This window comes from Ranitomeya imitator, chromosome 9 (assembly GCF_032444005.1).
Source record: "Ranitomeya imitator isolate aRanImi1 chromosome 9, aRanImi1.pri, whole genome shotgun sequence".
NCBI lineage: Eukaryota > Metazoa > Chordata > Amphibia > Anura > Dendrobatidae > Ranitomeya > Ranitomeya imitator.
In genome coordinates, this window is record NC_091290.1 from 65185095 (window position 1) to 65210877 (window position 25783).

The 25783-nt window shown below is 43.0% G+C and overlaps 1 protein-coding gene across 2 annotated transcripts in view; it reads left to right on the top strand.

Annotated features, from left to right (window-relative positions):
• ANO3 (anoctamin 3) overlaps window positions 1–25783 on the top strand; it is a 745314-nt gene that overhangs the window by 340328 nt on the left and 379203 nt on the right. For both annotated transcript variants that reach the window (XM_069740331.1, XM_069740330.1), the window contains exons 3-4: window positions 2416–2540; window positions 3379–3435. In XM_069740331.1, the coding sequence (XP_069596432.1) occupies window positions 2416–2540; window positions 3379–3435 (182 nt within the window). The remainder of the gene's footprint in view (window positions 1–2415; window positions 2541–3378; window positions 3436–25783) is intronic.

Genomic DNA, 25783 nt, shown 5'->3' on the forward strand with positions numbered 1-25783 from the left:
CCGTGTCTACAAATGACCTAGAGGATACATATAGCTCAGCAGATAGAAAACCTATCTAAATATAAACTCATATATATATAAGCCCATGATATAGTAGGTGCGAGGATATCAGTCAGGAGAATTACCTGGCGGTAGTAGCAGCAACCCGACGCGCGTTTCGCGTGTGGCTTCGTCCGGGGATGAATGCGTTTAAATATTTTGTGTATATATGTGTTCTAATAAAATTTGACTTTTTTATGGCTATATTGCATCAAAGCAAAAGGTGGCTACTTTGAAGAACCTAGAATATAAGACATAATTTCACATTTTTTTGTTAAATATATAATTCCAAATGTGTTAGTTCATAGTTCTGATGCTTTCAGTGTAAATGTACAATTTTCATAGTCATGAAAATACAGAAAAATCTTTAAATGAGTCCAAACTTTTGGTCTGTACTGTATCTCTCTGATTTAAGGGCATAAAAATTAAAATTTTGAAAATTGCAAAATTGTAAACATTTCATTTTTTCATAAATAAACCCAAGTAATTTTATCGAAGAAATTTTACTACAAACATGAAGTACAATATGTCATGAAAAAACATCTCAGAATCAGCAGGATCCGTTAAAGCGTTCCAGAGTTATAACCTCATAAAGTTACAGTGGTCAGAATTGCAAAATTTGGCCTGGTCATTAAGATGCAAATTGGCTCCGTCTCTAAGGGTTTAAGCTGAACATCCCTTTCACATATTGTAAGTGACTAGTTACATTGTACAGACTTCACCAATTACACAAAGCGATAAAGAATTTTACCCTTCCATTTTGTATGCTGATACTCATATAAAAGATAGGGCCTCCTTAAGGGCAAGTATTCCCCTTTCTGTTCTTTCTGCAATATCAAGTAAAGAGTGAAACATCTTCAGCAGCACCACTACAGAATGTGCCCTACTAAACAGATGGGCCAGCATTTGGAATTCAAAGCTGCTCAATTAACTTTTCTTTTGCTATCAAATGGAATAGTCTCAGTAGTCCTCCAATTGTCATCACAGCAAGGTTTACAATAAGAGGTAACATAGGCAGGATATATATACATATACTCATACAGGTGCTTCTCACAAAATTAGAATATCATCAAAAAGTTAATGACTTTTGGGTTGTCATTGGCTGTAAGCCATAATCATCAACATTAACTGAAATAGATCCCTCTGTTTGTAATGACTCTATATAATATATGAGTTTCACTTTTTGTTTTGAAGAACTGTAATAAATTAACTTTTTGATGATATTCTAATTTTATCAGAAGCTTTAGTATACAGCATATCTGCAAATCTTCCGGGCGTAGAAAATATGCAAGTAGGGATGTTTGCAAATGGACTTGTATGCCAATTTTGTATGCTGGTCTTAAAACAATAGTGGGTCCCTAATCCCCCTTTATTTATAGCTATCCAGCTATTCTCCCTATACTACGCCTGCTGCCTTCCTCTGGTCTCTGACTGACAGGTCACTGTAACAGAAGTGATCTAGAGACAGGAGGCAGGCAGCAGGCGGGGAATAGGGAGAGAGGCAGGAGAAGTGTCAGTGCAGGGTCCGCCCCACTGCACTTGCAGTTTATCAGCGTACAAGTTCAACTATAGATTTATCTAAAACAGCAAAATGGATTTCTACAAGAAAGGTAAGGATTTACTCAGCATTAAAGTACTTTTAGATACATGCTATTCGTATGGGGTATAAAATGCTGCTGACAGGTTCTCTCTTAATGATGGGCGTGCAGGAATAAGATGTGTCTAATTCATTAAGAAGCGCAAGCCACTTAATAAATGAAACACCTCTCAACACTCTTTTTCCCCTCAATGCACCTCGCCAGATATATTATTCCAGTCAGGGACTAGAGTACAGTTCCGGCATAGGTAAGAACTGCTAAATTACGTAGATCCATTTTGACCGATCTGGTGTGGACTGGCATGAAAACAGTAACTGAGTGTTGTGCAAAAGTCATGCAAATCGTCAAAGTTTTTTTTACACGAGATATTTATTTTCTGTTCACATTTTTTTGTTACAATTGCATAAAACAATTCACAGTTTTCAATTTTTTGGAGGTAATAATAACACTGCAATTCTACCATGACCCAAAAATGCAACATTTGCCTCTGCAAGGAAAAGAATTCATAAGAACTTAAAAAGTAGAAGTTTAAAAATTGTAAAATTTTCCAAATTTTCAGTAAATCTAACGTTTTTTAGTAAACAAACAAAAACATAGAAACCTAAATTTAGCACTAACATTAAGTACATTGTGTAATACAAAAAGCAATCCAGAGCTATCAACACGTTAAGTGGCACAAAGCTATATAAGGAGGGACAAAACTGACTGTGACGGGAAGGGGTTAAGAACTAACAACATTTTACAAGGATCACATATAACAAGCGTGTTCCCTATTCAGATTCTACAAGAGATACGTACACTGATGACTCCGAACATGGGACGTACGACTGCCGCACCGATCAATCTCTGCTTATTCAGCACAAACTTAACAGACAGAAACAAGCCTCTCGGAAATCTCAAAAGGTAATCCAGAGTCCTCGTCCCCAATCGATATGTGTGCAGGTTTTACATTCTGTACACACAACTTATGTACAGATAGCAATCAATTACATCACAGCCTGTTAATAAGAGGTTCGCAGAAGCTGCAGGCCCCTCAACTTATTGTGAACTTTAAATAGATAGATTTAAAGGAAACAAGGCAGCATTCTGCAAGGGCCAAGATACATGAAAGAACTAGAAATATTAAATCCAAATTATGTTGTTTTTCATAAACATGTACTTACAAAAAATGAAGGTTCTTAGGCAATAAGTTGGCCAATTCATGTATGCCCAACAACCAAGACAAGGTGACCTTCATCTGATGGGTCCTATCCTTGCCTTGAGAAAGGCTCATTGTAGCGAAAACATTGCCACGCCACCAGGGCTATTAAAGTTAATTTTGTATTTTTGAAAATACTGGAGTGCTGCCTCTTTTTTTTTCTGAATTTAGATAAATAGATAGATAGATAGATATAAAAATAGAAAGTGAAAAAGCAGCATAAGAAACAATTATTGGGTGCAAAAGCCTTCCAGGCACGTACCAATCCTTAATAGATACTGTGTATACCAAAAAATGAAAGCAGCACACCATAGTAGAGTAAATTCATGTGCAATTTAATTGCCCATCTGGCGATGTTTCGGTCCCAAAAACTTGGACCTTTTTCAAGGCTTATATAGATAGATAGATAGATAGATAGATAGATAGATAGATAGATAGATAGAGAGATAGATAGATAGATAGATAGATAGATAGATAGATAGACGGACCCTAGGCATTGTACATAACGTACCGGTATTAATATTGTGCTCAATCTTTTTTCAGAGTAAAGAAGATACAATGAACAGAGAAAAGCAGAGATTCCCGTCACACTCGGATCCGGTATGGATATGTTGCTTTTGTATTATTTACTCCAGGTTTTCATGCTGATGTAGTTATCAATACTATTAGTTGTATGAAGTGTTGATATGTTGCTTCTAGTGAGTGTTTGTCAGGTTTCTAGTCTCTTTCTGTAACTCTGCATTTATTTGCCGTGACCTCCCTCCTATGTCTGTGTGAGGCGCAGTGAACCGTCTGCTCATTTCGCTATATAGTTAGGGCCAGAAATATTTGGACAGTGACACAATTTTCGCGAGTTGGGCTCTGCATGCCACCACATTGGATTTGAAATGAAACCTCTACAACAGAATTCAAGTGCAGATTGTAACGTTTAATTTGAAGGGTTGAACAAAAATATCTGATAGAAAATGTAGGAATTGTACACATTTCTTTACAAACACTCCACATTTTAGGAGGTCAAAAGTAATTGAACAAATAAACATAACCCAAACAAAATATTTTTATTTTCAATATTTTGTTGCAAATCCTTTGGAGGCAATCACTGCCTTAAGTCTGGAACCCATGGACATCACCAAACGCTGGGTTTCCTCCTTCTTAATGCTTTGCCAGGCCTTTACAGCCGCAGCCTTCAGGTCTTGCTTGTTTGTGGGTCTTTCCGTCTTAAGTCTGGATTTGAGCAAGTGAAATGCATGCTCAATTGGGTTTAGATCTGGAGATTGACTTGGCCATTGCAGAATGTTCCACTTTTTGGCACTCATGAACTCCTGGGTAGCTTTGGCTGTATGCTTGGGGTCATTGTCCATCTGTACTATGAAGCGCCGTCCAATCAACTTTGCAGCATTTGGCTGAATCTGGGCTGAAAGTATATCCTGGTACACTTCAGAATTCATCCAGCTACTCTTGTCTGCTCTTATGTCATCAATAAACACAAGTGACCCAGTGCCATTGAAAGCCATGCATGCCCATGCCATCACGTTGCCTCCACCATGTTTTACAGAGGATGTGGTGTGCCTTGGATCATGTGCCGTTCCCTTTCTTCTCCAAACTTTTTTCTTCCCATCATTCTGGTACAGGTTGATCTTTGTCTCATCTGTCCATAGAATACTTTTCCAGAACTGAGCTGGCTTCTTGAGGTGTTTTTCTGCAAATTTAACTCTGGCCTGTCTATTTTTGTTATTGATGAATGGTTTGCATCTAGATGTGAACCCTTTGTATTTACTGTCATGGAGTCTTCTCTTTACTGTTGACTTAGAGACAGATACACCTACTTCACTGAGAGTGTTCTGGACTTCAGTTGATGTTGTGAACGGGTTCTTCTTCACCAAATTAAGTATGCGGCGATCATCCACCACTGTTGTCATCCGTGGACGCCCAGGCCTTTTTGAGTTCCCAAGCTCACCAGTCAATTCCTTTTTTCGCAGAATGTACCCAACTGTTGATTTTGCTACTCCAAGCATGTCTGCTATCTCTCTGATGGATTTTTTCATTTTTTTCAGCCTCAGGATGTTCTGCTTCACCTCAATTGAGAGTTCCTTTGACCGCATGTTGTCTGCTCACAGCAACAGCTTCCAAATGCAAAACCACACACCTGGAATCCACCCCTGACCTTTTAACTACTTCATTGCTTACAGGTTAACGAGGGAGACGCCTTCAGAGTTAATTGCAGCCCTTAGAGTCCATTGTCCAATTACTTTTGGTCCCTTGAAAAAGAGGACGCTATGCATTACAGAGCTATGATTCCTAAACCCTTTCTCCGATTTGGATGTGGAAACTATCATATTGCAGGTGGGAGTGTGCACTTTCAGCCCATATTATATATATAATTGTATTTCTGAACATGTTATTGTAAACAGCTAAAATAACAAAACTTGTGTCACTGTCCAAATATTTCTGGCCCTAACTGTAGGTGGATCATTAATCTGTATGTGTTTTACGTTGTAGATATTTTATGTCCACAGTAATCTGTTCTCTATTTCGTTTTATTATTTCACGGAAAATTCTTAAAAGTTCATTTACCAGGAGAAAAATAGTCATGTATTAATCATTGAAAGGATAAAGGAAACTATTCTGTTTCCACACATTGGTACATGGGGTAATAGTAAAAAGCATGGCAGACTTTGACCTCATTAAGACATTTACTTGTCATGTGGTAGAAGCTGCTGAACACACACATGCTGTGTAGTATTGGAGCACTTAACCAATGGAACATATGAGAGCTTTAACCTGAGAGCTAGCTACATTTACATCTACTCAATACATGTAAAAGCACACCACTACCAATGGAAAAAAGGACTTCACCTAAGTCATATAGAGCAGACAGGTCTGTTAATCTATTCACAATGAAAGAGGTTGTCCCAACGTTGACATTTAGAGAATATGCTCTAAATTTAAGTGCAATAGGGTTTTATCCAAATAACAATGTAACGTATAAAGCAGTGATTGCTCACCTAGTTTGGTTGTGTGAGACATAACACTAGTAGACTTTCAAATTATAGGTTTTCCAGCTGCTGTAGCTCCAAATAGTGGAAAATCCATCTGAAATGTGTGCAACCTGTGCTGGTGGTAGTGTGTCCACAAATAATTCCAATATGCAGTCTAGGGATAACAGTGCGGTCTATTCTCAACGCGTTCTGAAGTTCTCGAAACTTCTTCATCAGGAGGGCCACACTCCGCACTCCATAACCGCTGCTATTAACCCTGTGTGTCCCCAACTTTTTACTATTGATGCTGCCTATGCGGCATAAATAGTAAAAAGATCTAATGTTAAAAATAATAAAAATACAAAAAACCTGCTATTTTCACCCTCTGTCGTCCGACGATGCGCTCGCTGCTGCCACCATCTTCCGTGCTCGGCGATGCATTGTGAAATAACCCAGAAGACTTAGCGGTCTCGCGAGACCACTAAGTCATATGGGTAATTTCGCAATGCATCCTGGGAATGGAAGATGGGGGCAGCCGCCCGCGTATCGCCGGAGCTTCGCTGGATCCCACGGGGTGAGTATATAACTATTTTTTATTTTAATTATTTTTTAACATGGATATGGTGCCCACACTGCTGTATACTACGTGGGCTGTGTTAGATACCACGTGGCAGCTATATACTACATAGGCAGTGTTATATACTATGTGGGCTGTGTTATGTACTGCGTGGGCTGTACTATATATTATGTGGCCACTGTTATATACTGCGTGGCTGCTATATACTGCGTGGGCTGTGTTATATAGTATGTGTCTGTGTTATATACTGTGTGGCCACTGTTATATATTGCGTGGCCTGTATTAACACATCGGGTATTCTACAATATGTATGTATATAGCAGCCACATAGTACATAGCACAGGCCACGTAGTATTTGTCTGCTATACACTACATGGCTCCTATATACTACGTGGCCTGTGCTATATACTATGTGACTGCTATATACATACATAAATACATATTCTAGAGTACCCGATGCGTTAGAATCGGGCCACCATCTAGTAAAGTATATAGAAGGGATTGTCATGACAAGACATCCTAACCTTGAGCAGGTGAGTCCCCCAAATAATGTATATAGAAGGGGTTGTCATGACGAGACATCCTCTCTTTGAGCAGGTGAGTCCCCCAAATAATGTATATAGAAGGGGTTGTCATGACGAGACATCCTCTCTTTGAGCAGGTGAATCCCCCAAATAATGCATATAGAAGGAGTTGTCATGACGAGACATCCTCTCCTTGAGCAGGTGAGTCCCCCAAATAATGCATATAGAAGAGGTTCTCATGACGAGACATCCTCTCCTTGAGCAGGTGAGTCCCCCAAATAATGCATATAGAAGAGGTTCTCATGACGAGACATCCTCTCCTTGAGCAGGTGAGTCCCCCAAATAATGCATATAGAAGGAGTTGTCATGACGAGACATCCTCACCTTGAGCAGGTGAGTCCCCCAAATAATGCATATAGAAGGAGTTGTCATGACGAGACATCCTCTCCTTGAGCAGGTGAGTCCCCCAAATAATGCATATAGAAGAGGTTCTCATGACGAGACATCCTCATTTTAGCCAGCCTGCTGTTTACACCCAGAGGAGACCTCTTGTTTACCTGCAAGATATAAAGAAAACTGATAGATGGAGATAAAGTAAAGTAACCCCCTCGATATCGTGGCCTGACATTACGTTGGTAACCTTTTCCCATCACATTTCTGGATTCCCTAATTGCTCTGTTTTCTAACACTGACTCCACTCCACACAGCTGAATTATTGAGATGTCACAAAAACATACATTCATCCGAGTAAAACAAACTGCTTAGCATTCCGTGTATAAAATCCCGAAGGAAGCAGATAAGAAGGCTGACATTTTATCGTCACGCTGCCTGCTACATGCCTGCCCTAAACATGTTCCAAAAGGCCTACACTATGACAATCAGCTATTAATGTGCAGTCAGGTGGTCATACATTTATATGCTGGGAAAACCTTGTGCAGCCAATATTCCACACATATAGTAACAGCTCATATACTTTCTGCATCCATTAGAAAGGTATGATGGATAAATAGATGCATCTCTGGGGATGGAGAGGACCTCTTCGAGAATCCCATTGCAGTCAGTTGTACAAAACTACCATCAGGTTAATGGTGCAGTAGTCTCATGGCTGAGGATCAAGCAGCAGTGTCTCTGTGGTTAGTGGAAAGGTGATTAACCTGCTTGGAACATTGACAAATCTCCCAGCTCTTCTGGATATGGAGTCACTGGATATGCATGATATGGTAGGACAGCATTTATGCATGTTCTGTAGATGATATGATACAATATTATGGATTGTGTAAATTATATAACAGATTTATATTGTAAACCATTCCCTTATACCAGAGGAGGAAAGGCTGTCTCCAACTGATTGGATATTGCAATGCCGTTAATTATTTTCAATGACCTAAGAATGAACGTCAGTGTGTAACTCCTTTTCTTTCTTTTTACATAATATATGAATTATATTAATATAGCAACATGTTAACTATATTAGATAATATAACCATAGCGCTATAATATGATTAACGTATCATAAAGATTCACAATCCTGCAGTTATATAAATCATACAAACATGAAAAGCAAAAGTGCAATAAAACTACATATATATGTATATATATAATAAAGCTACAGGATTATGAATCTTTATGCATCATTTAATAGTCCTATGGTTTTATTAGCTAAAATGGTTAACATGTTTATATATTAATATAATTTATATATATATATATATATATATATATATATATATATATATATATACACATACATGGTTATATAGCAATATATATGCAAAATACTATATATATTTAATTGCATGGTTGATATATTAAAACAAATCATGTATATATATGTAGGGTTCTATAGTAATGTATGCTATATGCTACATATGTGTTTAATTGCATTGTTCAGGTTTAGTAATTTCATGCTATATATTATTATTTTTATGACTATTATGATTATTATCCTGCATATGTAATACACTGTTTAATTAGTTAACACACACACATATGTGTGTGTATATATATATATACACTGCTCAGAAAAATAAAGGGAACACTAAAATCCCACATCCTAAATATCATTGAATTAAATATTCCAAATTCTAAATGTAATTCTTTGGCTAAATATTATATATTTTTTATTTATGATGTAAGCAAGCTGAATATAAATAAAATGTATATTAATTAATTAATAAAAATATCATATACAATTTAACAGTGTATTGTTTTATGTAATGTATATATATATAGTTGTGCTCATAGATTTACTTACCCATGCAGAATTTTTGCTTTCTTGGCCTTTTTTCAGACAATATGAATGATAGCACCAAACCTTTTTCTCCACTCATGGTTAGTGGTTGGTTGAAGCCATTTATTGTCAAACTACTGTGTTTTCTCTTTTTAAGTCATAATGACAACTCAAGACATCCAAGTGACCCTGATCAAAAGCTCAAATGCCCCATTTCTTAATTGTCATTATGCAGACCCGGTTTTGAATCCTGTTTTCTGTTTTTCCCGTTCCGGTCATGTCAAGAGTTAACTTTTCCCAGCCTCTGTCTGGGTTCAGGTTGGCTATATATCGCCGCTGTTTCCTGCAGGCAATGTCAGTTACAGTTTTTGCCTAGGACTGCTGTAGCTGACTGATTGCTCTGATTAGTCCTGCTGCGTTTGCGGTCTGAACCAGTGTCTCTGTTTTCCCCTATTCCAATCTAGTCTCACTGCAGGGACAAGGGGGCATCCTCTGCGTTTGGAGGAAAAAAGGTTTAAGCATAATAACAGATGCGGATTCTTTACTGTAAGAGCAGTGAGACTATGGAACTCTTTGCCGTATGATGTTGTAATGAGTGATTCATTACTTATATTTAAGAGGGGTTTGGATACCTTTCTTGAAAAGTATAATGTTACAGGGTATATACACTAGATTCCTTGATAGGGTGTTGATCCAGGGAACTAGTCTGATTGCCGTATGTGGAGTCGGGAAGGAATTTTTTTCCCCAAAGTGGAGCTTACTATTTGCCACATGGGGTTTTTTTTTGCCTTTCTCTGGATCAACATGTTAGGGCATGTTAGGTTAGGCTATGGGTTGAACTAGATGGACTTAAAGTCTTCCTTCAACCTTAATAACTACGTTACTATGTTACTGTTGATGTATCATTGCACTCTCCTGAACCTACTGTCCCAGATACCTTCTCCAGGGAAAAAGAGAGGTTCTCTACATTCAAGGAGATTTGCAAGCTATCGTTTTCTCTCAGACCCCGATCTTCTGGAGATGAGTGTCAGCGGGTGGGGATAATCATTTCCTTACTTCAGGAGGGACGTCAATCGTGGGTTTTCTCTTTACCTGCTTTTGTCCCTGAACGTGTGTCTGTGGATAGGTTCTTTGAGGCCTTACTGGGTCAGCTCTCGGCCGAATGGTAGCTCCTCAATGGTCCAAGGAGGTGTCCTAGAATGACCGCACTGAGATGTCAGTTCAAGAGAGAAGTGTCAGATCACCTGAAGGATCCTCTGGCTCTCCATCCACCGCCCAGCTCGTAAGAGTAAGCTATGACTCAGGCTATCTGTATGGATCAGAGGCTGCGGGAGAGAGGTGTTACTCAGTGAGAGATTCCGTTTCTCCCTGCAAATCTTGTTGTTTTGCCACCGTCTGAACCTATGAAGGTGGGGCCACCAACCTCAATGAGGAGAGGAGACGACGATGTGAAGGAAAGCTGTGTTTTTACTGTGGAGATCCCGGACATTGGAAAAAGGACTCCTGCTCACCAACTAACAAGCGGGTGAGTCTGGGTGATTGTTGAGGAGGTCACCCAGACTCTCAGGTACCTTTTTCTTCATTTTCTAAAGTATTGTTGGAAGTGGAATTTAGTTGTGGGAGTTTCTTCATGCCCACTTCTGCTTTCGTGGACTGTGGGTTGTCCATGAACTTTATTGACTCTAACTTGGTGAACAAATATAAGTTAGGGACAGTTAGACTGGCAACTTCTATTCATATTGTTGCCATTGACAAAGCACCACTGGCGAAGAATGTCATTAAATTTGTCTGAGAGGAGTTTCTCCTTAAAGTGGGTTCCTTGCACCAGGAATGTATTTCATGTTTTGTTCTGGACCATCTGCCTGCGGGACTGGTGTTGGGGTTCCCCTGGCTACAGTCACATAATCCTGTGATAGACAGGGAATCTTGGGACATTGTTAAATGGGGTCCTAATTGTGTTAAAAGTTGCCTTACTTCAGTTGTCATCGGTAGGGTTGAGCGAAATGGGTCGGCCATTTTCAGAAGTCGCCGACTTTTGGCAAAGTCGGGTTTCATGAAACCCGACCCGACCCCTGTGTGGGGTCGGCCATGAGGTTGGCGATCTTCTGAATCTGGTATCGGAATTCCGATACCGAGTTCCGATGTGTTTGCAATATCGGTAATCGGTATCGGAATCCATATTTAAGTGTAAAATAAAGAATTCAAATAAAAAATAGTGCTATACTCACCCTCTGACGCGCCCTGGTACTAACCGGCAGCCTTCCTTCCTTAGAATCAGCGCGTGAAGGACCTTAGATGACGTTGTGGCTTGTGATTGGTCGCGCGACCGCCCATGTGACCGCTCCCGCGACCAATCACAAGCCGTGACATCACCGAAGGTCATTCAAGCACTGATTCTTAGGAAGGAAGGCTGCCGGAAAGAAGCAGGGCGCGTCCGAGGGTGAGTATATTCCTATTAGGTATATACTCACCCTCGGATGCGCCCTGCTTCTTTCCGGCAGCCTTACTTCCTAAGAATCAGCGCTTGAATGACCTTCGGTGATGTCACGGCTTGTGATTGGTCGCGTGAGCGGTCACATGGGTGGTCGCGCGACCAATCACAAGCCGCGACATCATCTAAGGTCCTTCACGCGCTGATTCTAAGGAAAGAAGGCTGCCGGTTAATACCAGGGCGCGTCAGAGGGTGAGTATAGCAACATTTTTTATTTGAATTCTTTATTTTACACTTAAATATGGATCCCAGGGCCTGAAGGAGAGTTTCCTCTCCTTCAGACCCTGGGAACCATAGTATCCCATTGCACTGCATTGGGTTTCGTGTTTCGGCCGACCCCGACCCCGACTTTTCTATAGGATCGGCCGATTTCACTCGACCCGACTTTTGAGAAAGTCGGGTTTCGTGCAACCCGACCCGATCCTATAAAAGAAAAAAAAGTCGCTCAACCCTAGTCATCGGTTAATCTGGAAGGTATCCCAGAGTACCTGAAGGATTTTGAGGATTTTTTCCTGAAAAGGAGGCTGAGATTTTACCACCACACCTCACCTTTTGACTTTGACTATGTTACTGTTGATGTATCATTGCACTCTCCTGAACCTACTGTCCCAGATACCTTCTCCAGGGAAAAAGAGAGGTTCTCTACATTCAAGGAGATTTGCAAGCTATCGTTTTCTCTCAGACCCCGATCTTCTGGAGATGAGTGTCAGCGGGTGGGGATAATCATTTCCTTACTTCAGGAGGGACGTCAATCGTGGGTTTTCTCTTTACCTGCTTTTGTCCCTGAACGTGTGTCTGTGTATAGGTTCTTTGAGGCTTTACTGGGTCAGCTCTCGGCCGAATAGTAGCTCCATCAATGGTCCAAGGAGGTGTCCTAGAATGACCGCACTGAGATGTCAGTTCAAGAGAGAAGTGTCAGATCACCTGAAGGATCCTCTGGCTCTCCATCCACCGCCCAGCTCGTAAGAGTAAGCTATGACTCAGGCTATCTGTATGGATCAGAGGCTGCGGGAGAGAGGTGTTACTCAGTGAGAGATTCCGTTTCTCCCTGCAAATCTTGTTGTTTTGCCACCGTCTGAACCTATGAAGGTGGGGCCACCAACCTCAATGAGGAGAGGAGACGACGATGTGAAGGAAAGCTGTGTTTTTACTGTGGAGATCCCGGACATTGGAAAAAGGACTCCTGCTCACCGACTAACAAGCGGGTGAGTCTGGGTGATTGTTGAGGAGGTCACCCAGACTCTCAGGTACTTTTTTCTTCATTTTCTAAAATATTGTTGGAAGTGGAATTTAGTTGTGGGAGTTTCTTCATGCCCACTTCTGCTTTCGTGGACTGTGGGTTGTCCATGAACTTTATTGACTCTAACTTGGTGAACAAATATAAGTTAGGGACAGTTAGACTGGCAACTTCTATTCATATTGTTGCCATTGACAAAGCACCACTGGCGAAGAATGTCATTAAATTTGTCTGAGAGGAGTTTCTCCTTAAAGTGGGTTCCTTCCACCAGGAATGTATTTCATGTTTTGTTCTGGACCATCTGCCTGCGGGACTGGTGTTGGGGTTCCCCTGGCTACAGTCACATAATCCTGTGATAGACAGGGAATCTTGGGACATTGTTAAATGGGGTCCTAATTGTGTTAAAAGTTGCCTTACTTCAGTTGTCATCGGTAGGGTTGAGCGAAATGGGTCGGCCATTTTCAGAAGTCGCCGACTTTTGGCAAAGTCGGGTTTCATGAAACCCGACCCGACCCCTGTGTGGGGTCGGCCATGAGGTTGTCGATCTTCTGAATCTGGTATCGGAATTCCGATACCGAGTTCCGATGTGTTTGCAATATCGGTAATCGGTATCGGAATCCATATTTAAGTGTAAAATAAAGAATTCAAATAAAAAATAGTGCTATACTCACCCTTTGACGCGCCCTGGTACTAACCGGCAGCCTTCCTTCCTTAGAATCAGCGCGTGAAGGACCTTAGATGACGTTGTGGCTTGTGATTGGTCGCGCGACCGCCCATGTGACCGCTCACGCGACCAATCACAAGCCGCGACATCACCGAAGGTCATTCAAGCGCTGATTCTTAGGAAGGAAGGCTGCCGGAAAGAAGCAGGGCGCGTCCGAGGGTGAGTATATTCCTATTAGGTATATACTCACCCTCGGATGCGCCCTGCTTCTTTCCGGCAGCCTTACTTCCTAAGAATCAGCGCTTGAATGACCTTCGGTGACGTCACGGCTTGTGATTGGTCGCGTGAGCGGTCACATGGGTGGTCGCGCGACCAATCACAAGCCGCGACATCATCTAAGGTCCTTCACGCGCTGAATCTAAGGAAAGAAGGCTGCCGGTTAATACCAGGGTGCGTCAGAGGGTGAGTATAGCAATATTTTTTATTTGAATTCTTTATTTTACACTTAAATATGGATCCCAGGGCCTGAAGGAGAGTTTCCTCTCCTTCAGACCCTGGGAACCATAGTATCCCATTGCACTGCATTGGGTTTCGTGTTTTGGCCGACCCCGACCCCGACTTTTCTATAGGATCGGCCGATTTCACTCGACCCGACTTTTGAGAAAGTCGGGTTTCGTGAAACCCGACCCGATCCTATAAAAGAAAAAAAAGTCACTCAACCCTAGTCATCGGTTAATCTGGAAGGTATCCCAGAGTACCTGAAGGATTTTGAGGATTTTTTTCTGAAAAGGAGGCTGAGATTTTACCACCACACCTCACCTTTTGACTTTGCTATTAATCTGGTTCCGGGTGCTAAATTTCTAAAGTCCTGTTTGTACATCCTCTCTGGCCCTGCACGAACCACTATGAAGGAGTATATTTCTGAAAGCCTACGTTAAGGCCACATTCGTCCCTCTGTCTCTCCTGTGGTGGCTGGATTCTTTTTTGTAAAAAAGAAAGATGGTGGTTTGCGCCTTTTCCTCGACTTTTAGGAATTAAATAAGATCACAGTGAGAAATACCTATCCCCTCCCGCTCATCCCTGATTTGTACAATCAATTTTCGGAAGCCAAATAGTTTTTGAAATTGGACCTCATGAGAGCATATAATCTACTCTGTATTCAGGAGGGAGATGAGTGGAAAATGGCATTTCTCACTTCTGAAGGGTTATTTGAGAATTTGGTTATGTCCTTTGGTTTCACTATTGCTCCCGCTGTGTTTCAGAATTTTATCAACAATACATTTTCTGATTTTATTGGGAGCCAAATTGTGGTATATTTAGGCGATATCCTTATGTTTTCATCTTACAAACTCTGGTTGGCTATTTATTGCTGCTTTTTCCTGCAGGCAATGTCAGTTATAGTGTTTGCCTAGGAAAGCTGCAGCTGACTCTGATTTCTCTGATTTGTCCTGCTACATTTGCTGTCAGAACCCGTGTCTCTGTTTTCCCCTGTTCCCGTCTTGTCTCAGTGTTTCCAATTAGTGGTTTGCATCCTGACCGGCTTCTGTCTTTTTCTTTTGGCTTATCTGCTCTTGATCAATTCATCCTTTGGCTTGTCTCTGACCATCAGTTATATTTATTCCTTTGGTGCTGTGCTACAGTCTAGGATCTGACCCGGCTTGTTTGACTATTCTGCTGCCTCTTTTGGTAACCTCACTGCTGTACTGCAGGCCAGCTCTGTTTATGTGCAGTCCTGCTTCCACTCTACTGCCATCTAGTGGAGCAAACCACCTACCTGCATTGCAGCAACATGACATTAATACCGTGTTTTGCCCCCTCTAACATCAATGACAGCTTGAAGGCTTTTGTGAGAGTTGTGGATGAGGTTCTTTTTTTTCTCAGAAGGTAAAGCTGTCTACTCTTCTTGGGAAAAAGTCTCTAGTTCCTGTAAATTCCTGGGCTGTCTTGCATGAACGGCGCACTTGAGATATGCTCAGAGTGGCTCAATGATATTGAGTTCATGAGACTGAGATGTCCACTCCAGAACCTACACTTTATTCTACTGTAGTCAATGACGGGTCAACTTTGCCCTGTGTTTTGGATTGTTGTCATGTTAGAGCATCCAAGTACATCCCATGCGCAGCTTCCGGGCTGATGAATGCAAATTTGCCTCCAGTATTTGCTGATAACGTGCTGCATTCATCTTTCCTGTGCTTTTGTAACTCACACATCACAAAAAAAAGCGATTCACCTCCATGCTTTACAGTAGGAATGGTTTTCCTCTCTCCAAATGTAACGTTTATGGTTGTGGCCAAAAATTTCAATTTTGGTCTCATCACTCCAAGTTACCTTGTTCCAGAAGTTTTGAGGCTTGTCTCTGTGCTGTTTTTCTTATTGTAGGTGAGATAATTTGTGGCTTTTGTGCAGTAATGGCTTTCTTCTGGCGACTCAACCATGCAGCCCATTTTTCTTCAAGTGCCTCCTTATTGTGCATCTTGAAACAGCCACAACGCTAGTTTTCAGACAGTCCTGTACTACAGCTGTTGTTATTTGTTGGGTTTTTTTGCATCTCAAACATTTTTCCTGGCAGTTGTAGACAAAACTTTGTTGGCCTTTCTGACCATGGTTTTGTTTTTACAGAGCCCCTAATTTTCCCTTTGTTAATCACAGCTTGAAGGCTGCTGACTGGCATTATCCATACCTTGGATTTCTTTTTGTATCCCTTTCCTGTTTTATACAGTTCCACTACCTTTTCCCATAGATCCAATTATTTTTCTTTCCCCATGACTCACAATCCAGAAACGTCCAGTTCAATGGTCTGTCTGGATCCCAGAAGTCACTCAGCTTTAATGCACACACACACACTAATTACAAGCAAACAGGTCACATGTTACCTTTAGTACCATTCAAACCCATTTGTGTCAACTTCTGTGCATGTTATCAGGCCAAAATCACCAGGGTATGTAAACTTTTGATCAGGGTCATTTGGATGTTTTCAGTTGTCATTATGATTTAAAAAGAGAAAACACAGTAGTTTGACAATAAATGGCTTCACCCAACCACTAACAATGAGTGGAGATGAGAAAAAGTTTTGTTGTCATCATTCATATTCTCTGAAGAAAGCAAAAATTCTGCCGGGGTATGTAAACTTTTGAGCACAGCTGTATATATTTAAGTTTGGAAATAAACACACAGCATGAATACAATCTATAATTTTCCAATAAAAATCAACACCCTGTTTTGCACATTTAATGTAATCACTCTTCCACTGTCTAGCGCTGAGTTTCCATGAGAAATTTTACCGAAGTTCACATCTGTTGAACCCCGATGACATAGCTTACAGCACTGCTCGATCCTTGAGAAAGATCTCACTCAGTGAGTGGTGCTATAAATGAGGTAATCAGGGTTTAGCTATGAACTTTCTCATGGGAGATCAGTGTAAACACTGCAAGAGCGATTATGCTCTTGTCAATGTGAGCCGGATGATGGAGAGTGCGGACTACGATGTGACAGCTTTCGAAATCATCCAAATCATCGTGAGACAGTATGGATTATATTTACATCTGCAGGTGAGTGATATAGTTGTTTATTATTTTTTCTTTTTTTCCAGGGAACATGGACATCAGTGGATTAGGCGTAAGATGAGTATCATGGTTGTTTATTATTTTCTGCTTTTTACAGGTGACAAGGGCTTCACTGGATTAGGCTGTTAGGAGTCGAGTTTCCTCTGCTGCACAGAAGGAATCTCGATCCGTCTCTGCTGCGGTCTCCCATTCTCCTCCAGCCGCAGTGGAGCCTGCTCAGCAGGGACGTCGATCCCAGCGTCTTGCTCAGTCTGACTCTGTGAGAAGAGTTACTGCTGCTTCTCCAGCTTCTGCCTGTAAAGCCTATACTGGTCAGCAGCGAGTGGACTTCTCTGGGACTAAGTCCTTGTCTGCGCACACTGAGCATGCCCAGGGCAAGATCTCCCGTTGGAGATCGAGGGTCATGTGCTCAGACTCTGCAGCGCATTCTATTGGTCCTCTTGGCAGGTCTTGGAAGGGCAAAGTTTCTGTGGCCGCTTCCTGTCCTGCAACTATATAAACTGCGCATGACCGCTCGGCCATGCGCTAGTGTACAATTTAATACGTGTGTTTGTTGTGAGTGCAAGTCGTTCTTTAAATACCCCTACCCTATTGTATGATTGTTCGCGTATGGAGTATGGCTGCTATCTAGCGCCCGACTTATCACTCAACGTGTCACACACGTGTCAGCGTCTACTGCTGTGACCGCCAGTGCGGTGCCACGCGCCAGTGTGCGCTTCCTGACCCACGTCTGGGTGCTTAGTGGTGCCTGCCAGCACGGCACAGTTCGCACTTCGGTGCCTTAATTATAATTCCTTTCACACCCAGTAGCGGTGTAGTGCCAGCAAGGGTCTAATCGGACTACAATCCCTGTTGGGGTTTAGTTCGCTGACCACTTGCTCGCGCTCTATGTGTCTCTATTCTCGGACAGGGCGTTGGAATGGGCTACGCCGCTGTGGGAGCGTGGCGATCATGTGGTGCAGAGTGCTCCGCTGTTTCTGAGCGCTCTGAAACAGGTCTTTTTAGGACCTCAAGTCACCCATGATACTGCGCTCCAATTGCTGGCATTAACTCAGGGTGAGTCCTTGGTCAGTCATTTTGCCGTCCAATTCCGCACCTTAGCATCTGAGCTGGATTGGTCGGATAAAGCTCTTATCCCCATATTTTGGAGGGGCTTGGCTGACCACGTAAAGGACGCTCTGGCCACTAGGGAGATTCCTGCCACACTGGAGGAGTTAATAACTGTCTCCACTCGAATTGACCTCCGTTTTAACGAGCGGAGGTTAGAGCGAGCCCAGTGTAGGCAGAGGTTTCGGCTGGCTCCTACTTTCGCCAAACCTCTGGAATTTCCGGTCCTGGTTCCTGAGTCACATGAGGCCAGGGAAGTGTCACAAGCAGGATCTAAGTCCCGGACCGCTTGTGCACTCAGGGTCTGTCATGTTTGCCAGCAGTCAGGACATCTAGCCACCAGATGTCCTCAGCGGTCGAGGAAATGTCAGCGTCTAGTGGTAGTAGGTGGAGGTACACTAGACACGGTGACGTTTGCCTCTAAGTTGTCCTTTAAAGGGACAATTACTATTGGCTCATTCTCCCACTCGGTAGAGCTCTGCGTGGATTCTGGGGCGGAGGGCAATTTTATGTCTTCTGCCTTTGCCCAACGTCACGCAATACCCCTGGTTATGCTTGCTCAACCAGTAATGGTGCGAGTGGTGAATGGGTCGACATTGCCCTCACAGATAACACACCAGACCATCCCTTTTACTCTGTCCATGTCGCCATCTCATCAGGAGATAATTTCTCTGCTCGTCATTCCGGAAGGAATTGATGAGGTCCTGTTGGGAATACCTTGGCTACGGTACCACTCTCCTCATATCGAGTGGTCCTCAGGCAGAATTCTGGGTTGGGGTGAATCTTGTGGGGGTAGGTGTCAGAGGGAGTGCGTTCAGGTTGCTACTACTGAGGTACCCGCAGATCTATCCTCTCTCCCCAAGCAGTATTGGTCTTATGCAGACGTGTTCTCCAAAAAGGCGGCGGAGGTCCTTCCGCCTCATCGCCCCTATGACTGTCCTATTGATCTCTTGCCTGGTGCTGAGCCTCCCCGGGGTCGAGTTTATCCGCTATCTCTCCCGGAGACGGAGGCAATGTCACAGTACATCCGGGAAAATCTGGCAAGAGGATTCATTAGGAAGTCAGTGTCACCTGCTGGGGCAGGGTTCTTCTTCGTGCAGAAGAAGAATAGGGAATTGCGCCCATGCATAGACTACAGGGGTCTTAACGCCATCACCGTTAAGAATAAGTATCCTTTGCCCTTGATATCTGAGTTATTCGATAGACTTCGGGGAGCAAGGGTATTTACTAAATTAGATTTGCGGGGTGCTTACAACCTGATTCGCATCCGTGAGGGGGACGAATATAAGACGGCCTTTAACACCAGGGATGGGCACTATGAATATCTGGTGATGCCCTTCGGGCTCTGTAATGCCCCAGCCGTTTTCCAAGACTTTGTGAACGATATCTTCCGGGATATGCTTTCCACCTCGGTCGTAGTCTATCTGGATGATATTCTTATCTACTCTCCAGATATTGACTCCCACCGGAGAGATGTTTGCAAAGTCTTCGACCTCCTACGGGCAAACTCCCTCTATGCCAAATTGGAGAAGTGTATGTTTGAGCAGGAGTCTTTACCTTTCCTGGGCTACATCATCTCGCCCCAGGGATTGGCTATGGATCCTGCCAAACTACAGGCAGTGATGGACTGGCAGGAACCCCATTCTCTGAAAGCGGTGCAGCGCTTTATGGGGTTCATAAATTACTATCGTCAGTTCATCCCCCACTTCTCAACCCTGGTAGCTCCCTTGGTATCCCTCACCAAGAAGGGAGCGAATCCTAAATCGTGGTCCGAAGAAATCTCCAAGGCCTTCACTTCTATTAAGTCCCACTTTGCTAGCGCTCCCATCTTACATCGTCCCGATGTGGATAAGCCATTCCTAATGGAGGTGGATGCCTCTTCTGTTGGTGCAGGAGCAGTCCTCTATCAAAAGGATGCTCAAGGTCGGAAGCATCCATGCTTCTTCTTCTCAAAAACCTTCTCACCAGCGGAGAGAAATTACTCCATCGGGGATAGGGAGTTGCTGGCAATGAAGTTGGCCTTTTCGGAATGGAGACATCTCTTGGAGGGTGCTCGGTTCCCATTCCAAGTCTTCACGGACCACAAGAATTTGGTCTATTTACAGACAGCCCAGCGGCTGAATTCTCATCAGGCCAGATGGTCCTTGTTTTTCTCCCGGTTCCACTTCACTCTACATTATCTCGCCGGGGAGAAGAACATTCGTGCTGACGCTCTCTCTCGCTCCCTGGTGTCAACTGTGGAGGAGGAGGACGAGCCTCGGCTCATTGTCCCTTCAGAGAGTCTGAGAACCGTAGCTCCGGTTTCGCTTGAGTCTGTGCCTCCGGGCAAGACTTTTGTCCCCATCAATTTGCGTCCGGAGGTTCTCTCGTGGGCTCATTCGTCCAGAGTGGGTGGACACTTTGGGGCAAAGAGGACATCTGAGTTGTTGGCGAGAATGTATTGGTGGCCACATATGGTTCGTGACGTTGGAGACTACGTTCGGGCATGTGTCTCTTGTGCCAAAAATAAGTCTCTCCGTCAACGGCCAGCTGGGTTGTTATACCCTCTGCCGGTGGCAGACAGGCCCTGGGAGATGGTCGGGATGGACTTTGTGGTGGGTTTGCCCAAGTCACGTGGCTGTACTGTCATTTGGGTTATCACCGACCATTTTTCTAAAATGGTGCATTTGGTGCCGCTTCCCCGGCTACCTTCTGCACGGGCCTTGGCAGCATTGTTTGTTAAACACATCTTCCGTCTTCACGGTATGCCAGACAAAATTGTCAGTGACCGGGGTCCCCAGTTTGCGTCTCGGTTCTGGAGAGAGCTTTGTCGCCTTCTCAGTATCGAGTTGAATCTCTCTTCGGCATATCATCCCGAGACGAATGGGTTGGTGGAGAGAGCCAACCAGACCTTGGTCACATATCTGCGACATTTTGTCTCTGCTAAACAAGATGACTGGGCATCTTTGCTACCGTGGGCGGAGTTTGCTCTTAACAATGCTGTAGCTGACTCCACTGGACAGACCCCATTCCTCCTTAACTATGGTCAGCATCCGCGGGTACCTGTGCCCATGCCCGTGTGTTCCGCCGATTCCAGGGTGGCAGACTGGGCTGTGGAGGCACGGGACATTTGGGATCGCACTCAGGATGCCATTCGGGCTTCCAAGGAGAGAATGAGGTCCTCCGCCGATGTTCATCGGCGCCCCGCTCCGACCTTTGCTCCTGGCGACTTGGTGTGGCTCTCCGCCCGTAACATCAGGCTGCGAGTTGAGTCCACTAAGTTTGCGCCTCGCTACTTGGGTCCCTTCAAGGTTCTCGAACAGGTTAATCCTGTGGTCTACCGCCTGGCTCTTCCTCCACGCTTGGGTATCACCGACACCTTTCATGTGTCCCTCTTGAAACCCGTATACATGTCCCGGTTTTCCGAGTCATCTGCCGGGACATCGGGTTCGTCTACGGACGATTACAAGGTGAACGCTATTTTGGGGTGTAAGGTGGTACGCGGCAAAAAGTTCTATCTGGTGGATTGGAAGGGTTATGGTCCAGAGAACAGGTCATGGGAGCCTGCTGAAAACATTCGGGCCCCACAGCTCATTGCTGCCTTTGAACGTAGCGAGGCCCAAGGAGGGGGGGGCCCTAGGAGGGGGGGTAATGTTAGGAGTCGAGTTTCCTCTGCTGCACAGGGGGAATCTCGATCCGTCTCTGCTGCGGTCTCCCATTCTCCTCCAGCCGCAGTGGAGCCTGCTCAGCAGGGACGTCGATCCCAGCGTCTCGCTCAGTCTGACTCTGTGAGAAGAGTTACTGCTGCTTCTCCAGCTTCTGCCTGTAAAGCCTATACTGGTCAGCAGCGAGTGGACTTCTCTGGGACTAAGTCCTTGTCTGCGCACACTGAGCATGCCCAGGGCAAGATCTCCCGTTGGAGATCGAGGGTCATGTGCTCAGACTCTGCAGCGCATTCTATTGGTCCTCTTGGCAGGTCTTGGAAGGGCAAAGTTTCTGTGGCCGCTTCCTGTCCTGCAACTATATAAACTGCGCATGACCGCTCGGCCATGCGCTAGTGTACAATTTAATACGTGTGTTTGTTGTGAGTGCAAGTCATTCTTTAAATACCCCTACCCTATTGTATGATTGTTCGCGTATGGAGTATGGCTGCTATCTAGCGCCCGACTTATCACTCAATGTGTCACACACGTGTCAGCGTCTACTGCTGTGACCGCCAGTGCGGTGCCACGCGCCAGTGTGCGCTTCCTGACCCACGTCTGGGTGCTTAGTGGTGCCTGCCAGCACGGCACAGTTCGCACTTCGGTGCCTTAATTATAATTCCTTTCACACCCAGTAGCGGTGTAGTGCCAGCAAGGGTCTAATCGGACTACAATCCCTGTTGGGGTTTAGTTCGCTGACCACTTGCTCGCGCTCTATGTGCGGTACCGCGGTCCTGTGACGCAACAGGATCGCTTTCTTCACGCTGGGTGAGGTTTAACCCACGCGTGTATACTTTTGAATACCGCCATATTGTCTGTCATTTCCTAGCAGCAGGTTTCACCTGCACGGTGGACCCCGGACTGCGAACGCATCTATATCATCTCTCTTGGTGCGTTCCGCCAGTCCTAACATAGGCTTAACACTAGAAGTCCCAGAGAGGGGTCATTTAACATTTCTACCTTTGGAACCTTTGGAGCTCGAAATTTCTGGGACTTCCAGTGTTAAGGTGAGGAAAACTGTGCTTTTTATTTCAAATAAAAAAGTCTGTGTCATTATTAATGGACAGCTGAGAAAACCCGAAAACCATTTCCCCACTTAATACCGCACCAGGGCAGAGGGAAGAGCAGTGAAAAGAACCAGAATTGACCAATCTAAAACATGTGCCTTTTCTGGGGTGGCTGCAGGTTGCTATTTTTAGGCTGGTGGTGCCAATATCCTAGGTACCTTACCAATCTGAGAATACCAGCCCCCAGCTGTCTGCTTTAGCTTGGCTGGTTGCCAAAAATGGGGGGATCCCACATTGTTTTTTAAATTATCTATTTAAATGATAATTAAAAAATTGGCTTGGGTACATCGCTATTGTTGATAACCAGCCATTATAAAGCTGACAGCTGAGGGTTGCAGCCTCAGCTTTCAGTTTTGCCTGTGCTGTTTATCAAAAATAGAAGAGACCACACGTAATTTTTTTAAATTATTTATTGTGCTCATGCTGGCTGATCTAAATTCTCATCAGCGACATCTACACTTATTATTTATTTTCAACAACAGCAGGCATAGGCTGATGGAAGTTGTATTCACTAATCAGCCGATGCCTGTGTCAAGAGGTAACCTTTTTACCACCTGTCACAGCTGCTGGATTAAAATGTCATTTGGCATCGTGGAAACTGCAGCTCTCTTTCATGCAGATGACAGCGTGGTAAGCAACGGATGTTTGGGCAACTAAATTCATCTAAATGGGGTCCAAGTTCAGGTATCATTCTGCTTCCTGAACAAAACTTCTTTAGATGTTCGGCCAAACCCTACAGATCCAAACGTCCATGGGTTTCCCATCACTAGTACTAACCATGCAGGGTGCCCAAAATTTGCATCTGCCCATTTTCTTTTTTGTAATTTTTAAAATGTGAAAGATGGCAATATATTTTCTTTTTTTTCTAAAATATAAAGGAAATATATTATCTTTAACTTTAGCCCTTTAAAAGATAATTTCATCTTCAACATGCTTAACTATTCACAATAATAGTAATTTTGACCAGGGGTGCTTAAGCTTTTGCATGCCACTGTAGATAATATGTTCTAAAGTTACTGTTGGATGCGCTTCTAAAAATATTACTGTATGACTATGATGTTTCTTACAAACTCGTCATGCAGTTTACCAAGGAATGATTAAGAAATAACCTTACGGTTGCAGAACGCCAGAAGCTTCAATGTGTTGCCTTTTTCACAAGGATAAACATGCAAATTTGCATCTAAAAGAATTGTCTTCTCAGGAGCAATCTGAAGTGTGTATCAACCTCTGTACTCTAGAATGAAGCTGTATATGAAGTTGTTCTGCTTTCTAGAATTACATTTAAATAACTTGTGTTGATCATAGGTCTGATCTATTTATCTATATACTGTATACAGGTGGTTCTCACAAAATTAGAATATCATTAAAAAGTTAATTTATTTCATTTCTTCAATACAAAAAGTGAAACTCATATATTATATAGAGTCATTTCAAACAGAGTGATCTATTTCAAGTATTTATTTCTGTTAATGTTGATGGTTATGGCTTACAGCCAAAGAAAACCCAAAAGTTATTATTTCAGTAAATTAGAATACTTTATAACACCAGGTTAAAAAATTATTTTAGAATCCGAAATGTTGGCCTACTGAAATGTACGTTCAGTAAATGCACTCAATACTTGGTCGGGGCTCCTTTTGCTTCAATTACTGCATCAAGGCGGTGTGGCATGGAGGCTATCAGCCTGTGGCACTGCTGAGGTGTTATGGAAGTCCAGGTTGCTTTGATAGCAGCATTCAGCTCATCTGTTGTGTCTGGTGTCTCTCATCTTCCTCTTGACAATAACCCATAGGGTTCACTGAAATAAATTAAGTTTTTGAAGATATTCTAATTTTTTGAGAAGCAGCTATATCTATCTATTTCTAAGATATGCATGCATATTCCAAGGCCAATTTTACATTTTGCACTCTCTTGTATTTTCATTTTGTAAAGTTTAGGTGGGAAAATCTCATTACACTTCACATAGCACCACTACTGCCAAATAAATAAACTTTAAAAATTCAACACATTTAGATTATTTGTAGACAAAACATAAAGTATAATATAATCTGTGAAAGGAAGGCTTAACTTTTTCAAAAACCTATTTCTCGAGTGTGCTACTTGAAGATTAGGGTTCCCAAGGGTCCTTCATGAAAACCTGTCATGTGAAAAAACACTATTAATCTACAGATATGGTGTTAATCTGCAAGTTAATAGTATTCTAAAACATGTGGTGGCAGCACTAAAACCTCGGTTTCTGGAAGGAAAATAGCTTTTTACCTCATGGAAGCCTCCAGATTTTAGTCATGGAGTTGCAGTTGATGTGGCTTCAGTCAAGGCTCAGTAAATAGTAGATTGTGAGCCTTCGTGGGCAGGGTCCTCTCTCCTCCTGTACCAGTTATGACTTGTATTGTTTAAGATTATTGTACTTGTTTTTATTATGTTTACTCCTCCTCACATGTAAAGCGCCATGGAATAAATGGTGCTATAACAATAAATAATAATAATAATGGTGAGCAATGATTGTAACCATGCCTTGCACTGATTGACAGCCGGATCAGTAGTATATAAGGGCTAAGCCAGTTATCAGTTAGTGCAGGTGCGTGGTTACAGCTGCTACTCACTTTGTACTGAATCTCTATGGCTGAAAGCCATATCTGTAGGTTCCCTTTAAGGCGGCTTACACAGTATAATGTAGTATATTTAGGCATTTCATATAAGTTAATTTCAGTGTTTCTTTGTAGACAACAATTTTTTACAAAATCAGTAATGATGAGCGAACCAGTGGATGTTCGTGTCTGGCGGTTTTAGATGAACTTTTAAAAAAAGTTTAGTTTGGGTACCAGAATAGTAT